The sequence below is a fragment of the Neopelma chrysocephalum genome, unplaced genomic scaffold (genome assembly GCF_003984885.1).
Source record: "Neopelma chrysocephalum unplaced genomic scaffold, ASM398488v2 Primary Assembly neopelma1_97034, whole genome shotgun sequence".
In the NCBI taxonomy this organism is placed as follows: domain Eukaryota; kingdom Metazoa; phylum Chordata; class Aves; order Passeriformes; family Pipridae; genus Neopelma; species Neopelma chrysocephalum.
In genome coordinates this window covers 2,408,624-2,425,872 of record NW_020925676.1, presented here as the reverse complement: position 1 = coordinate 2,425,872, position 17,249 = coordinate 2,408,624, and the positions used below count along the sequence as shown (strand labels likewise).

The 17,249-nt window shown below is 40.1% G+C and overlaps 1 protein-coding gene across 1 annotated transcript in view; it reads left to right on the top strand.

The window, feature by feature from the left end:
- The window catches only part of LOC113961110 (colorectal mutant cancer protein), a 64,392-nt gene extending 53,783 nt beyond the window's left edge, over positions 1-10,609 (top strand). The window contains exons 14-15 of the mRNA XM_027671169.1: positions 7,042-7,164; positions 8,175-10,609. Of these exons, the coding sequence (XP_027526970.1) occupies positions 7,042-7,164; positions 8,175-8,355 (304 nt within the window). The 3' untranslated portion in view covers positions 8,356-10,609. The remainder of the gene's footprint in view (positions 1-7,041; positions 7,165-8,174) is intronic.
- The last annotated feature ends 6,640 nt before the right edge of the window (positions 10,610-17,249 follow it).

Genomic DNA, 17,249 nt, shown 5'->3' with positions numbered 1-17,249 from the left:
TTTTGCACAGAGCTGTGATCCTGCCTCTCAGGAAGTGGAAGCTGCAGGTATTTCTAGTAGGACACAAAGAATTCATGCTATTGCAATAACTTCTATGTGTCTGTTGAGACACAGTAATGCTTATTGCAGTCTTAGGTCCTTACGCTTGTCTGAAGATTGCAATTTTGTTTTATGCCAAGCTTCTTTTCAGAAAGGAACCGTTTCAACAGAAAGCTGTGCCAAGGCATGGCAGTGGCTATTTCCTGACACAGTGTCAGTGAGAGATAGATCAAGCCACCTTCCTTTATTTTAAACTTCCACAAACTTCATGTGATGGCATCTCAGCTTGGTGTGTTTTCGAGGGCCAACCTTAGTTTCATGCTAGCAGGATCCAGAAGTCTGTGAAAGCTTAGTTGAAATTCAGGCCTATCTTGACTATCAGTCAGACTGTGTCTCGAAAATGGAAGTAGAAATACCTAAAACACATTATATTGTAATGATCCAGATTTAAAATTACTCTTAAGACTTACTGATTCGTAAAATCCTCCTTTTCTTTAACCAAAGTACAGGACAAACATAGTGGATAAAAGAGGGAAGAGGGAGGCAGGGGTTGTTGTTGTGCAGCTACTGATGCATCCTCAGGGGTTTTTTTCTCAGTTACATTTGCTTATTTCTGTCCTTTAATTATCACATCCATTAAATGAAGAGATAAGCAACTCTGAGACATATGAAAGCCAGACACTGGCATGGATTGCAGTCATTGCAAGTTTCAGAGATATCCTTTTTATGCCTGCGTTGTATTCTGCTGTGGTTTCCCTTGGCTGCCTGAGGGGTTTGGGAGGTGTGACCTGTGTCTGGAAATCCCTCTGGAGAGTCCCACTGAGAAAAACCTTCTCACAAGAAGAGAAGTGACTCATGGTGATATAAGGTACTTCCTCAGAAGCACCTCAAGTAGGTGTTTTTTTACATGCATCACAGACAGCCATAATTTTCCTTTTTCTCTACTTTTGACTTGGAATAATAGTTCTCCTTACCACTGTATGGTTATCTGAACTCCTGAGCTGCTGTGCACTTGCATATAATCATCACAGTCAGCTCCAAATAGCTCCAGGTCTGGAGAGCTCCCAGGCTGGGCTGGCAAAGCTGGGTGGGAGGTTTGAGCAGTGAGTGTGGCAGGCATGCTGCTGTCTCACTCCAGGGCTGTTCTCCCTTTCTGCTGCCAGTCTGTGGTTTCCAGGACCACACCTGGCCTGTCTCCCCACTGCAGGTGGTGTAACACATGCCTGTAGTACTGTCTGGGTTTTGAGATCTGCTCTAAGCATCTGACAGTAAGAAAAAAAAAAAAAGCAAGCAGTACAATATTTTACACCAGTAAAGTGTTTTCTTAAAGCACCCTCCATCTTCTCTGTGATCAGAAGAGGCTCCCTTTGCACAGGTAGCAGCCAGCACAGGTGTTCTCAAGCCTAGTGAATCCTGAGGAGATGAGCCAGGAAGACTTGGCATTTGAAGAGGATGATTTTAACACCTTCTTGGCATTTGTGAGGCATTGCTTTGTTGCCTCTTTAGAAAAGTTATTATGTATTAGTTGTTTTCCTTAGCAGGCCAACCCAGACCAGTGAGGCTAGAATGCGTTTGAATTAGCTTGGGGATTCTGCATGCCAGCCTGATGAAGAATGTTAGTTTAAACTGTTGATGAAAAGAGAATTTATCTGCATTCCTTTTAAATGTCCAGCTATTATCTCCTGAAAGGAAAGGAGTCAAATGCCCAGAAAAAACAATCATCTGTCACCCTGTTCAACTGGAAAAGTCAGTGAGGGATCATGCCAGGCTCACAACAGGAGGGTATGAGGAAAGGGAGTAGGAGTGAAGTGTGGGATTGAAGGTGTGTGTCTGCCCTTCCAAGCAGGGACCATGAAGACAGCTTGGGACCACCATGCAGGAGGTGCCTCTCCTACCTCCCTTCCCCAAGCCCCAGGTGCCTGGGGGCTACCCCACCTGCATGGATACTTTTGGCTAGGAAACCTCTGGCCTCTGTCCCCTTGGACTGGCTGCCCAGCTGCTGCTGGTGCTGCTGCCTCAGGGATTTGTGTCTGCAGAGCTCAGGGGTAGATGCTGAACTGAAGCCAATGGTGCCACTCCAACTGCTGAGCCAGGATTTGAAGAGATCTGCTTGTGGCAGGCAGCGCACCCTGATCAGTAAAAGGATGGCCCCAGGGATGGCAGGACTTCTCTACCTGGCTGTGGGAAACTTTCTCACCTCTTGATTTGGAGAGAGCTCATTGTTCCTCTTTTGCTTCAGATTTGGCAGGAGCTCTGGTGCTCCTGACCCCAGGGCAGGGGGGTGGTAGCTGGTGCTTTGATAAGAAGGGGATTTAGCTGGGTACATTCCAAGCCAGGGGCAGAAAAATCAACTTTTTGCATGCCAGAGAAGAGCAGCTTCCTGTTTGCAGCACTGGGGAATTTTCAATAAAATAAGTAAGGGCAGGAAAATCTGGGAAGACTTCTAGCATGCGAAACCTGAACATGTCTGGAAATGCCCAGACAGAAGGGAAAATATAAGGTGTTCATGACCTTGCTTACATTACTGTGTGCCAAACACAGTGTGCCAAACACTGTGTCACTGTGTGGAGGCCAAATTGACAGAAACTGTAGAAATGTGCCTGATGTTACATAGTTTCCTTTATGGCTCTGGCAGAATTTCCCACCCTCTGCAGTTGTTGCCTTGAAACCAGTGAACACCAATTATCCCCTTCCTATTCAGCCATCCTGTAAGTCTGAAACAAAAAGCCCTTGAAAACCACTTAGCAACTGCCTACTGAGTGTTTTGATTGTGAAAATACAAAACAAAAGTCTTTATTACCAGCATATTATGTTTCACTGAAAATACTGTTTTAGCGGATGTTGGCATAGGCTGTAAGCCTCTGAATACACTTATTCTGAGCTTTTCCCTGGAAAGGGAGCAGTCAGGGATTCCCCTAGCTGACTTCTCAAGTGCCCCGCGGCAGAGAGCCCTTGTGCTGGAAGTGAGCCATGCCCTCAGATCATAGGCTTGTTCCCTCTTCTGGGAATACTTGCTTATTTCCTCTGTGCACACGAGGTGTCACGGCTGTGTTTTCTGGAGCTCCAGCTGCAATAGCCACTCGGAGGAGGAGCTGTCGGGAGCAAAAGCTGTGCTGACCTCTGCAGTCTGATAGACTTGTGAGATTGGGGCTCACAGAAATTGTTTTCTCGGAAAAAAATACTTGCTTCTCATTCCCTCTTCCCATCAAAATACACATATAAATGCTTTCTTGGGATCCACAGAGGTCCATACTACAGCCCTGGGGCACAATTGCAGTGTGAATTTGGTGTGCAAGCTTCCATGTGATTTTGGATTCTGAACTCTGGAACACTGGCAGCAGAAATCTGTGCCACAGCCATATGATGATCCATGTTGTAGGATGTTCATATGGTTGTCACTTCAAATGCAGTTCCTTCTCTGGTTTGCAGCTTTGACGTCTCATTGCGGAAAAATACTGCATATGACTATGACTATTGTTTTAAAATATTCTGCCATAATAAGCCTGTAGTGGCTAATTTTTCATATCCTGCTGATTTAAAAGAGCAATCAGGATAGTGAAGTGGTGCTAGAAATTCCGTAAAGACAGTAACCCTGTACTGTATTAAAGGAATACAAATAGCAGCTCAGGATTCATTATCACTCCAGTTCACTGCGTAACCAAGCAATCAGTTTTGAAGAGAAATAAAGACAATTCTTCCTGACTAGACTGAGGTAATTAGTGATAGAAATGGAGGGAAGTGGGAGGAGTTAGCATTATGAGGCATGGAATTTTTAGGAAGGGGCAGAGAATTTGCTGGTCAGCCAGTATGGTACAGCTCTGAGGTCTCTTTATCTGCTACTAAAAGAGAAGGTGCAGCACTATGGGGAAAACCTTACATACTTTTTGCATGTAATAGTCATTAACCAGGTGTGTGTGCATCTCCATTTCCAAGACTAAACCAAGATATTTATTATGCCTTTACTGTTGCTGCTGTGTCTGTTTCCTGAGGTGTTACTTGTTCTTTGAAATGTCTCTTGAAGTAAAGATATTTAGATAGGCATTTTTAAAATCAGGAACAGAAGGTGTAAATGTAGATCCCTATGGGTTGGGGTTTTTGAAGATTTTTGGGATATTTCAGCATGTGCAATCAAAATACCAGTTGTTTTCCATGAGATTAAGGTTGAGTTGCTAGTAGCTAGTGCTGTTTTCACTGACTTCAAAGCCAAAGGAATACATGTGTTTTAGTTGTGTAAATGTAAGTTTGAGTCATCTATAGATTTGAAGTATTACCAACTATTTCCTATTTAGCTAGATGGTTCAGATCTAGCATCTGAAAGTTAAGTAGCTTGTGGAGGCCCAGGGTGCTGGCTCTGTGTCTTTGACAAGCAGCAAGATTAAGGATGTTATAGACCAAACTGCAGCTTGATGTTTAGCTAGGTTTGGACTGAACAGGACTGGCTGAAAGGTGTGAGTGCAAAACAGACAAAAGGTGATATAATTGTTTTGTCAGGTAACAGTCACCATAGCAAGCAAACTTTACCATGCATGACAGGCTCCTCAAAGTCTTTCCACTGTGTTTCTTTTCCACGCAGCTTTTGTTACAACAAGTGTATTAAGGACTTTAGCTGCAGTGAACTGTGGTTCTGCAGGGTTTTTTCCAAAGTGTGCAGTGTTCTCACAGCCATACCTTTTTGTGCACATAATGTTAAATCAGCTTCATGTGATTTTTAGATTTCTCTGCCCACCCAAATGCTGTGCATATTTATTTTGTTGGACTTGCTGTTCATGCCAGGTCGCTGTGCTGAGCATGGTGTTACTGAGCCTTCCCAGAGCCTCTGGCTGTGGTGACCTCTGGAGCAGACAAGAACCAAATTTACCCTACTCTGTTCTTCATATCAGTAGTGCCGTGCCACAAACACATTAGGTCTGGCTTCTGCCAAGTCTGATGTTTTCTTGTTTATATTCTATTGCAAGTAAAAAATAGATTTTTTTTTGCTGTTTTCTTTGCAGAACACAGACTTTGACCGTAGACTGTGCTGAGTCTTTCTGGCTGCTAAGATAGGATATAAAAAATGAAATTTATATTTGGGGTGGATGGCAGTGAGCTTTTAACTGCTAGGGAAAAAGATTGTGTTATTTGAAAACACAGAGCATGTTCCTTCAATGAAAGGATGCACAAAGAATACTGATGATTTTTCATCAACAGGGCCCCTCTTATGTCCTTTTCAATTTTGACGGTAAACCAGCGTCTGAGTCTCTTGGGATAAACTGCTGACTTGGAATATTTCCCTGTCTGACTTTCTGAAAGCCCTTCTGTAGCTGTTGAAGCCAGGCGATCTCCTTGTCTCTGGCGATAAAAGGCTGCCCTAGCCAGGCCACCCTCGGAACTGCAGCCTGCTGAGCTGGGATTCGAGGAGCATCCGTGTGGTCTGTTCAGAGCTGGGGAAGCTTTTAGGGTGTTCGTTCCCGGTGGGCTTGTGTGGGAGACAGCAGTCATCTTGTTACTGAGATGAAACACAGCATACTCACTTAGCACTGCAGCAAAAACAAGAGGGAGAGGCCAGTCACTGCAAAGTGGTTCTGGGCAGCAAAGCGCAGACAAATGTCTACATACAAACACATAAAGTTCCTGAGTGTAAGATTTGACACTGCAAAATCTGTGTCCCAGTTGAGCCCAGCTCCATGTCAGTCTTAAAAGCTTTTTTTTTTTCTCCAAAGTCTGATGGTTTTCTTCTCTGAGCTATCTTCTGTGAGGATGGGTCATGGGAAAAGCTCCTGGGTCTCCACACCAGCACAGTAACAGTCCCCTGTCAGTGTAGGAGTGGGCTGGGCAGCCTTCAGCTCTGAGCAGGAAGCTCCCCAGGGAGAAGCACCTGTCTCATACCACATGCTAGGAAATACTTTTTAAAGCCAGTTTAATCCCCAAGCTGTAATGCTTGCTTCTCCTCAGAATTTCTGTCTCATTCACTTTTTCTTTTCATCGTAGAGATACTTGTAATGTAAAAATACTATAAGGTACCTTGCTTCCATTTTGGCACACTTCATGTAATTAACTTTTGGTTCATAGTTAGCAAGTAAGTGTTAGTAACTATATCAGCATTTTAAGCCTCACTACTCTGGCTTGTTTGAAAGAAAGAAAAGTCCCTCATAGAAAAAAATGCTCTTTCTTCTTCTGTATTTCTTGTACTTGCCCTTTTCTGTCTGGGCTCCCGTCTCCTGTTCTTAACTTTTTCTCACTGCCACATGGACTTGACTTGCTGGCTCCATAAAAAGCTAGTCAGTTACTGTAATACAGACTGTATTTATATTTATACTCAAGTATAAATTACTTGAGTAAATTTGAGATAGTAACTGAAATCAGTGGAATTGCTCAGAGGCTGGAGAAACACTGGCACAGGTTGCCCAGAGAGCTGGTAGGTGCCCTATCCCTGGAAACATTCAAGGACAGGTCAGATGAGGCTCTGAGCAACCTGAGCAACCTGATCTACTTGACAATGTCCCTGCTAGATGTCAGGCTAGATGACCTTTAGAGGTCCCTTCCAACCCAAACCATTCCGTGGTTCTCTGTGTAAAAATAAATTTGTTTAGTAAAGTATTTTAATAGCAATGCTGGTATGCTATTTTTGTCACGATGTTTCAGTACCTTTGGTAGTTTTCTGTGCTGTCTCATTCAGGACACAGTAGGTGGCATGTTCCCGGTATTTTTAAACTTTTATTTATGTATCTTTATGCTTATCTCTTAGTGTGATTTAATGCATACAAGACTATGATCTACAAGAGAAGTTTGTTTGCTTTTTTGTCTGCTGTATCTCTGATCATATAGTTTACAATGGTGAATGTTATAAATATCAATCTGTGGAGAAGTTTAATATAAGAACTACCTCCTGTATTATCCAAGTAGTAATAAGGGGAATATTTTCAGCCTGTCAACCCAGCACAGGACAACTGTTCATGCACTTGCAAGCCAAATTGTTATTTCTGTTTTCAACATAGTTTTCTACCTTCTCTTTTTCTGGTCCAGGGAGAAGAAATTGAAGGCTAGAGTGCAGGAGTTAGTGAGTGCTTTGGAGAGGCTCACGAAGAGCAGTGAGATCAGACATCAGCAGTCTGCAGAATTTGTTAATGACCTTAAAAGGGCAAACAGGTAAAGGATCTACCAGCAGATGGACCCGCCATTGATTTTTTTTTTCTGTGTTCTGGCAATGCACTGTAATATTTCCCTTACCTTAATGAGAAGTTTATGGATCCTTGTATTCACACACATTGAGTCTTTAAGGCTCTGGTCAGAGATGTGGGAGGTATTAAACCTCCCATGTAGGCCACTGACAACTACACAGTTAAGAACAGAGGGAGGGAAATAGGTTAATCTTAACTGAGTTACTAGTAAATGCACTTACAGAAACAAACAAAACTCAGATTTATAAATCTGTTACTTTGTTTTAAACTTCTCCTTTTCCTTTGGCTCCAGCCTCAGTTAAACTGTATTGCTTACTCAGGGCATTTTACCGGCCCTGTGTTTGGATGGACTAGGAATACAGCGGACTGCAGCTGCCTTCCTGCAAGGAACCTATCACTCACAATGTAGTTTTTCTTAAATTATACCTGAAAGCCTTTGTGGTGAAAAGCAACATCCACCTCAAGCTTTCCTACTCAGTCAAGGTGGAGGCACAGAACCTACCTAGCAGCTGATAAATTAGCACAAGATACCATCCTCTGAATGTAAATGTGATTTTTTAAAATGGAAAATGCAAAATCAGTCCTGGATTTTCTAAAAATATTCTGGCCATGCAGTGTTCTTATAAATCATTACATGTTTAATGTTGTGGTATCCTGACTCACAAACAGTGCTCTGCAAGGTCATCATCAGCAACCTCTATCTGGCTCTTTGAACCATGTTTAAACATATTTTCTTTACCTGTTTCCTGGCAGAGGTGTGTGCTTCCCCAGAAAAGACATGGACATTAGCATTGCTCTGGGTTTGGATCAATAAGGTTTGGATCTAATCCATTTTAAAGCACTGGTAATTTTTAGGAAGATTATCAATACCCACACTTCGGAGTTTTCTGAAGGTGGGGCTTTGCGGTGGATTTTTTGTAACACTTGCTACGAACAAGCCTTTTTGAATTACCTTGTACTGCCTTGTGTTTTTAACAGCAACTTGGTAGCAGCTTATGAAAAAGCAAAGAAAAAGCATCAAAATAAGCTGAAGAAACTGGAATCACAAATGATGGCCATGGTGGAGAGACATGAAACACAAGTGAGGATGCTCAAACAAAGAATAGCTTTACTGGAAGAAGAGAACTCCAGACCACACACCAATGAAACTTCACTTTAAATGCATCTCTTTAAAGGATGCTTAGTGCCATTACAACTTTCTTTCTTTTGGAGGCTGACTTTTAGGGAGCTTCAAATGCTAAAAGCTCTGACTGTCAATGCTGACACACTTAAAGCACCTTCTCTGGGATCCCAGAGAGGTGTCATGGGGATAATAAAAATGTTAACCGTAAGAACTGTTTCATAATGTAAAATGGCAGTGCCTGAATTATCATGCTATAATTATGTACATTGTCTGTGTCGTTATGTCTATATTCATACAGCTTCTCTTCCATTTTATATACGTCCCATGGGTGACAGTGTCACATAGCAAAATAATTAATTTTAAGAGGTTTTCATTTCGGTCATTTGGAGATCATTTGAGAGTTTTCCCAATCCCTGAGCTCCCTCTGCACACAAGTCCATATTGTACCCCAAGAAAGACTTGCTGTTGTGGTTAAACCAACCAAATGGGCAGCTGCAGAGAGGGGAGATGACAGGCTGCCTTGCTTTTTTGCACTCTGTTTGCAATACTGCTGCTCACAGTGCAGAGCAGGTAGGAAAATTCCTGTTGATTTGGAAAAAAACCCAAGAAACTCTCAGAGTTGCATCTCTGAGAACCATGATGATGGTGTATTTCTTACAGTTTGTAAGAGGGCTAAAGGCTGTGAGTTTCACCATGCCACGTAGATGGTCTGAGCCAAGGGTGGGTAAGAAATGATAGGAGACCTCCTGGTATTTATATTACATGGTGTTCACAATGACTTTGTAGAGGAGTTGGTTTTTCTTGCTAACGCATTATAGCCAAGGTTTTCTCTAAGAAGCTGGGCCATTTTTGTCACACGTATAGTGCTTATTACAGCTTACTGTGATCAAGAGGTAGAATGTCTTTTTTTAATACTTTTTTTTGACCCAAAAAGGTACTTATTAGGAATGTACCTGTTTAATATTGAATACGTAGGCACAAAACTATAAATGTGTAGATGTATGGATATCCTGTCACAAACAGAATGTGAATGGTGACGTCTTCTTACAGCTTCTTAGGTTAGTTTTTGTTACTGCTAACATTTTCTTCTTTCATTAAAGTCACATCATATTACTGTATTATCAAACTGACTGAATGGCAAATGTTGCCCTATTATATTAATGAACATTAAGCAAATCATGGGGATAAGGTTGATTTCTGTTGGGGTCAAAATACAGGAGTCTACCATAGCACCTGTTACATTCAGATTCTTCTTCTTTTTGACAGAGTACGTAAAAGAGCTGCCATGTGTGTTTTAACATGCCAAACTAGAGTCAATTCACTGTGCTAGCCTGCTATGATGTTACACCTCTGCTTTGCTTTTTTCAGGCTTATTTCCTAGGGAATCTGATTTCAGGAGTCATTCATCCTTTTTGCTTTACATGTTGAGTTGCACCTCCAGTTTTACAAGTGTATTTAGAATTATGATAACTTCTCTCACTTATTCCTCCCATTTCTAGTACTAAGGAAATATTTTTAGACGACTTTAACTGTTTTTCTCTACTGTTGGGTTAGCCCAGGCAGCCAAAATATGGGAATTTGTGTTCAGAGTATGGCATTATTGTTACACCTTGGTTGCATCTGAAACTGTAGCAGTTGGTGTTCATCTCTTTCTACTGTAGCTGCTGTTGTCTTCTTTCCCTAGAGTAGTCATTCCTACTTCCCTAGAGCCTGATACTTCATCTACAAAGCCAGCATGACTGATTGCAACAGCAAGTTAAAAGAATGCTGATTTCAAAATTTTTAGTTAGTAACATCCTGGGATTGGTTTTGATCAGTCCTCTTTCTCAAGCTAATTGCACTTGATTTACAATGTGAATGGAAATTTTTGCAAACCAGTCTGTTGAGGGAGGAGGCATATTGATTTCTGCTGCCTTTATGGTTTTGCTTAGCAGCTTTCTATGGCACTTCCCTTTTTTGGCTAAGTTTCTTACCAACAGGAATGTGGGGTTTTGCCATAAGCTTCAGTTGTAGCTGAGCACACTTGTTTCAGAAGAAACACAAAGGAAAATATCCACTATGTACTGTGGTAAAAATGCAGTTACACTTTTGTCTTTTGGCATCTGAAACACCCATCTGATCTGAGGTAATCTCAAAATGTCCATGTGAAATACCTTTCAATGAAGAGGACTAGAAACAACTACTGCACTGGATTGCCTCTTAGGCTCTTTTTTTTTTTCTATTTAGAATAACAGAATCACACAATGATTTGGAAGGGACCTTAAAAGATCATCTTGTTCCAACCCCCCTGCTGTGGGCAGGGACATGTCCCTCTACACCAGGTTGCTTCAAGCTCCATTCAGCCTGGCCTTGAACACTTCCAGGGATGGAGCATCCGCAGCTTCTCTGGGCAGCCCGTTCCAGTGCCTCACCACCCTCACAGTAAAGAATTTATTCCCTAAAAAAATTTCTTGGTACCACTTGAATTTAAATCTCTCTTTAAATTATAGGTACAAAATAAGAAAGCATAAAAACACAGCAACACAGAATGGTTGGAAGGGACCACTGGTGGAGGCATCTGGTCCAACCTCCCTGCTCAAGCCAGGTTTCCTGGAGCAGGTTACTCAGCATTGCATCCAGATGGTTCTGGAATATCTCCACTGAGGGAGACTCCACAGCCTCTCTGCTCAACCTGTTCCAGTGCTCAGTAACCCGCTCAGGAAAGAATTTGTTCCTCGTATTCACGATCAATTTCTGCCTGTTGCCTCTTGTCCCCTTGCTGGGCTTCCCTGAGCAGAACCTGGTCCATCCTCTGACCCCTCCCTGCAGACACTGACAGATATTGATGAGGTTCCCTCTCAGTCCTGTTCTCTTAGAGGCATAAAAAACTGCAACCGTCCCTCAGTGCTTTTTTCAGGCCTCAAGACTTGCTGATGCCATTTCACTGCATTTACTGTGTATCTTCCCTGCCAACTGTGCTCTGAAAGTGCTTGAGAATGAATTATAAATCATCAGTAGATGTAAGCCATTTTCTTCCCAGAGGGTTTGTAGATGAAAAACACAGATATCACACAGCCTCAGCAGCAGCCAGTTTGCCAGACCACCAGTTTAGTTTGCCCAAGCAAGCAGCTACTGATTGATTTGTTGGCATGCTGGAAAAGATCAACAGAGAAGTGGTAAAAGGTTTAGTGCTAGCGTGAAAACTCTTCAATATTAATAATTAGCTGTAGTTCCAGTGTAGCCATTACAATGGCACCAACCCTGAGAATAAAAGCCAAAAAACTTAACAACTCTGTTCATGCAACTCTGAAACACCAGCACACAAGATACACAAGTGTGCAATGTGCCTTGAGTCACAGCAACTAAACTCTTCTAACATTTGCTGCAAAAATAATACATTGGAAAAACAAGAAATACAGGTGGTTCTTGCCAACAAAACCTAAGTCCATTCATGACTTTTTGATTTTTTAAGTTACCAGAGTGCATGAAACTTTGTATTTCACAGTGTGTTCAGAAAAAAAAAATTACTTTTTTTTCTAATTAAATGTATTAATCTTCACCAGCTTGAATGTACTGTTAGCTATTGCAAAGCACATGTGACTAGGTTTGCATTCGTGTCAGTATTGTTCTACTGGTTTTATTAGGATTTTCTCCTCCTTTAATACTGCACCATACATTGTTACTTTATAAATTTTTCACCATACTGAATTAGCTTTAAATGTGTTGCTACTTTTTAGTTTCCTAGGAGCTGTAAAATAGCTATTTTGTGTTTATTTGATATAGAATTGTAAAAATTGCATTTATTTATACAGAGGCATTTATAATACTTATTTTACAAATGTTCTTATATTCTGAATAAATTTCTAATGCTGTTTCTTTGCCTTTGGCGTTGTTTTACCATAACTTGTCATCTTATTGTTGAATGGGCCACCTCTAAGTATCCTAGACACAAAGGTACCTCATCTCCAAGGTAAGTTACTGAGGGAGATGGTGTGACATGGTCAGGAAAGTTCCTGTTACAGAGCCACAAAAAGTTGGTGAGAACTCAGCTGAGATCTGACATATTAGTACTTCCCCCAAACCCTCTACAGCTTCAATGAACACTTTATAGAAACAAAAGGGCACATGTGAAACTGTTTCTACACATCCAGTTCTTTTAATAACAAGTTATATAGACCAAAAAAGAAAAAAAAAAATCTTTCATAAATACTCTAAAAGCACTGACTGAAGTTCACATACTTCCTTTCTCCAGTACATCCAACAGCTTTTTATTTTCCTTTTTCTTTCCATTGTGTTGAATGGGGTCCTCATCCATATTTGCTATTTACCTTAAGAAATAATACTTCTTTTCCTGGCATTATGTTTAATCACTGCTGCTGACTGGCTTAAGACAACACCTAAACATTCTACAGTGAAAGAATAATCTGTACCAGCAGCACAGGCTTTACATTTCACAATGATCAGCAGTCCTTATATTCATAGTTCAGTAAGTTTATTTATAAAGTGATTTAATTTTACAGAGAAAATATAGAAGAAAATGTCAACTTAGTCATAGTCTCTTAAATGGTGTGCTTCAGTTTCTGAATCAATTCATAACAAAATCACAATCATCAGTACAGCAGATGTTACAGGTAGTTACAGATTTTACTTACTACAATTGAAGGGTTAACTACTGCAAACTTTCTTCAAAAGAACATAATGGAAATTGAATAAAATCTGTAATGATTTTAATCTTATTAGCTGTACATACTTTCTACTTAATTAGCACTGATATGCCACTTACATAAAACTGAGGAAAACAGATCAAGTTCTTGAGCTTTAAACAAAGAGGAGGAAGACATAACCTTTCATGCATGAGCCATATAATAAAACATTGGCTCCCTGTTTTCTGCCAGGCATGCAATGCCGCCCTGAAAAATGTTACTTTTTGGAAGCAATACCCAAGTCAGCCTGGATCCTGCATTATTATATCAGAATTAATGGACAAGCCCCTACCTTCTTCTGTAGAGTCTTGTTTCACTTTTTAATTTTAAAAGTGCCTTGCAAATGCAGCTAAACTGCTCCTCAGGGATGAAGCACAACTTCCACATATTGCAGTGCCTTGCAGACATCCTTCTGAAGGATCCTGTTGCAAGTATAGGCATGAGAAGTATTTGCTGAGAGCTCTCGATTGTGCAGTTTTGCATACTTTTTCTGCATAACAAAACTATGTACCCAACCAGTAAGATACAAATGGTTAATTTCCATAGTTTAGTAATTTTGGTCAAACACGCTTAAAAAAATCTGCTAAGTTTTTTTTCTCACAGCAGAAAGTGTGTTGTAGAGAACTGTGTTTGCAGGATATGTGTTCTTAAAAAGCTACAAATGCCTTCTTTTAAAAATGATTAATGCTCCATGAGCTGTAATCATTTTCTTAAAGGTACTGAACTGTAAGCCATACTGGAAACAAGAAGCCAGTTCTTCTGATCAACAGTATAAATGCTTAAAAATGACAAAATACTCTGTTTTCAGTAAAATTTTTGGGCCTATGCAAATTTAAACATTCTGTATTCCGTGAAATGTTAATAATTCCTTAAAAGGAAGCTTTCTTTTTTTTTCCTGGAAGAATTGAAGAAGGACTTGAAGAGAAGTATCCCAGAGCTGAGACAATTTAAAGATAAGGGCTTCTGTAAAGCTGAATCTGTACAAAAAGTTAAGTCTCACTTAACATTTTGAATGAAAACACAAGTTAAAACCCAAGCATTTAACTTTATAGTACTACTTCTAATCTGGAACCTCCTATGATCTTGAATATGGCCATTGTAATTGCTACCTATGTAGTCTTCCTTTTAAGTCCATAATCTACATGAGAAAATGAAATGCACACACAGCACAAATCCTACTGCATCTATCAGTGCTTACATACAGGATTAAGAACAGTGCAAATACTAGCATTTAGCCTACTTTCTTGAACTACACTATTGCTATAAATGCATAAGAACAAAAACTTATTATGGAAGAATAGTGACGTTTCCAAGTCTAATTTACTGTAAAAGCACCTTCAGTTAGTTTGTAGAAATTTACCATATCTTAAATAATTTTGGTTGTTTCAAAAGTTAAAATATTGTAATAACAAAAACAATTTGAAATTATGAAGTCATGTATAAGCACCAGATTATTTAACATTTACAGTGCAAGAATTAAAATTGGTTTATTTACAGAAATTAAATCATCAAGAGAGACTATTCTACCAATTCTCAATAATTATGAGCTTCCTAACATATTTAAGAGTATAACCTCCTAACTTAAAACATGAAGGCACCTGACTTTACGTCTGGAAGAAAAACCTGTTGCTCAGAATTTATAAAAAACCCCAGGTATCTGAGGATTAAGCAGCCCACTAACCCCACAACTGGGCAGCCAGTCACCCATGGAGCAACAGTGCTGTCTTGCACCACAGGATATCAGAGCTTGGATTTTTAACGTAGACTCTTGCTCTTCACACCAGAATGACAGGAGTGCAAAAGCAAATCTTCTACAACAAGTAAAGGTTGGAAAAAATAACATCTGAAATTACAATCTGAGACCAAGTATGTTAGAAATAGTCAGACCAAAAGCCTGCCTTATTTTTAAAAGGAACCGTTACATCTATAATGGCCACAGGTAGATCAAGGAAAAACACAGTGTATTGTTCTCAAACCACCAAATTAATTCAGGAAGGTTGGAGCAGAGCACAGAAGCCTGGAACAGAGACTAGGCCCAAAATTTTATTAGAAACTATTTATGGAAGTTTGGTCTAAAGAATTTACATTGTGTTAAAAAAAATACTTTGATTGTGCAACAAATAAAGCTATTTCCCCTCTTCTGCCCATAACCACTGCTGCCAGACTTCAAACCATGTAAGACACAGTTCCTTCCAAAAGCTGGATGATGGATGTACATCAAGGAGTTGAAGTTAGTAGCACTTCAGCACAGAACATATGTCACTCAAGTGGACAGGACACTCTTCAGTCTGAGGTCAAAGTACAGAGCATTCTGTGAAGGAGAAATGCTAAAAACCTCATGCTAAAGCAGGGAGTTTATGTAGTACCAGGAAACTGCAAACTAATACTAGATTCCCAGCACCACACATCTGTAGGTTTGTTTGTTAAATGTTTATTCCACAAGTTCTTTAGTTGCAAAAAACATTGACTGACCATTCATAATCTTAATAAGCCCTTACATGCAAGCATTCTCAAATTGACTAATCTGTTTTTCAAGTATCTTGATACCAGCTCTTGAGTCTGACATGCAAACAGTTACTTGTTTCTCTGTGTCTGGCTCCCATAAAGTAAAAACTCAGAGAATGAAAGCCTAGATCTCACTTGCTATTTTCTTCACTGTTTTATGGAAGATAATGTAAACAGTACTTCTAAACTTAGAAATACAATTATAAAAGGATGGTGAAATAACACAAAGAAAGTAAACAAAATGTTCACAGTGCAGGGCATGATGGAACCCATGGGGTAGATCACATGCCTCCACACTTACATAGTTTTAGAAACCTTACTGAGAAAGCAGAAATGCTACTACAAGAAACAGTACCCTTATACAAAGAAGTAAGTTATTGCATATTTATCACATTTATTTGCAACTCACATTAAGGCTAGATTTACTAAAATCATGACATGTATAAGCCCCACTTTGGGTTGCTTAAGGAAGCAACCAGGGTCTCTTATAGTGAACCAACCTTTCACCAAGAAGAAAAAAATGACACAGTAAACAGAGGGCAGCCAGCATCTCCTATTCATAGGACATGCTTCCAATGTTTTGAAGACTTCCTCTTGTCTGGGACAGAACTTCCCAAACAGATGACAGATGCTCCAAGTTCACTGTTTCATCAACATCCCCATTATTTCACAGAGCACTAAATGAACTATAACTAATTTATCTGAAAAGTCAACTTATTTATATAAAGATTTCCACAGCCTGATATTTAATTATGCCATAGGAGAGTCCTGTCATCTCCACAGGCAGTAGCAGCCTCAGGATACAAATACAAACTTCTGCCTCACCATGAGTAAAGGCACTTTTGCTGGGAAATCAACTAAAAAAGCACTACAGAAGTAACTAAAGATCAGTTTTCACCTGAAGCTGAATAATGTAACCTCCTCCAGCATTATCCCACCTTCTCAATTACTGTTCTGTATCATTTACTGCTTTGAACAGCCTTTGGATACTTTAAAAAAAAAACCAAAATAAAACAAACCCCAAATGTGAGTCAAAGCTAGACTGAGCTATTTCACAATTTGGTCTTGAAAAACAAGGCCCTCAGAACTCTTGTCCTCTAGAAGGAGGAAATGCTGTAATCCCTTTCTCCTGTTGACTGATACAGAAGTTGAGCACTCCCATGGCCAAAATTATTACAGCATTAGAGTTCCAAATCACCTGGTGCCAGAGCAGGTGAATAAACCAGGAGAAAGTTCTAAAGCTATTTCTGAGGAAAAGCACTACTAGGTAACAGATCAGGTAGGGTAGGTGAAGTAGGGCGGTTGAAGGAAGACTAGGATTTTGGTTTTGGATGATGCATGAGTTGCATAAAAACTCAGTGCATGAGCATACACTACAAGGGTGTAGATCATTCAACCTATGAAGTTACCAATTAATCACCTCTATTCTAGAGAAAAGTCCATTTTTAAATCTGGGACGTGCTTGCTATCACAAGCTGCTGTGACAGATTATTTCAGTGCATTTCTATCAATTGCCAAGCACATGCTCAAAACCCATTAACTTGAAGGTGATGTAACAGTTCATCACCTCAACTCTCACTGGTTTTTTGTTTGTCCCCTCCACTCCCATCCCATCTTTGATGTTTTTCCCAAGAAAGCACTGTAGCTGAAATCGACTGAGGCTAGATCATTTAAATGCTAACTGCAAGTGCAATTCAATACTACAGGATATATACAGAGCAGATACACTACACAAGAGATGTG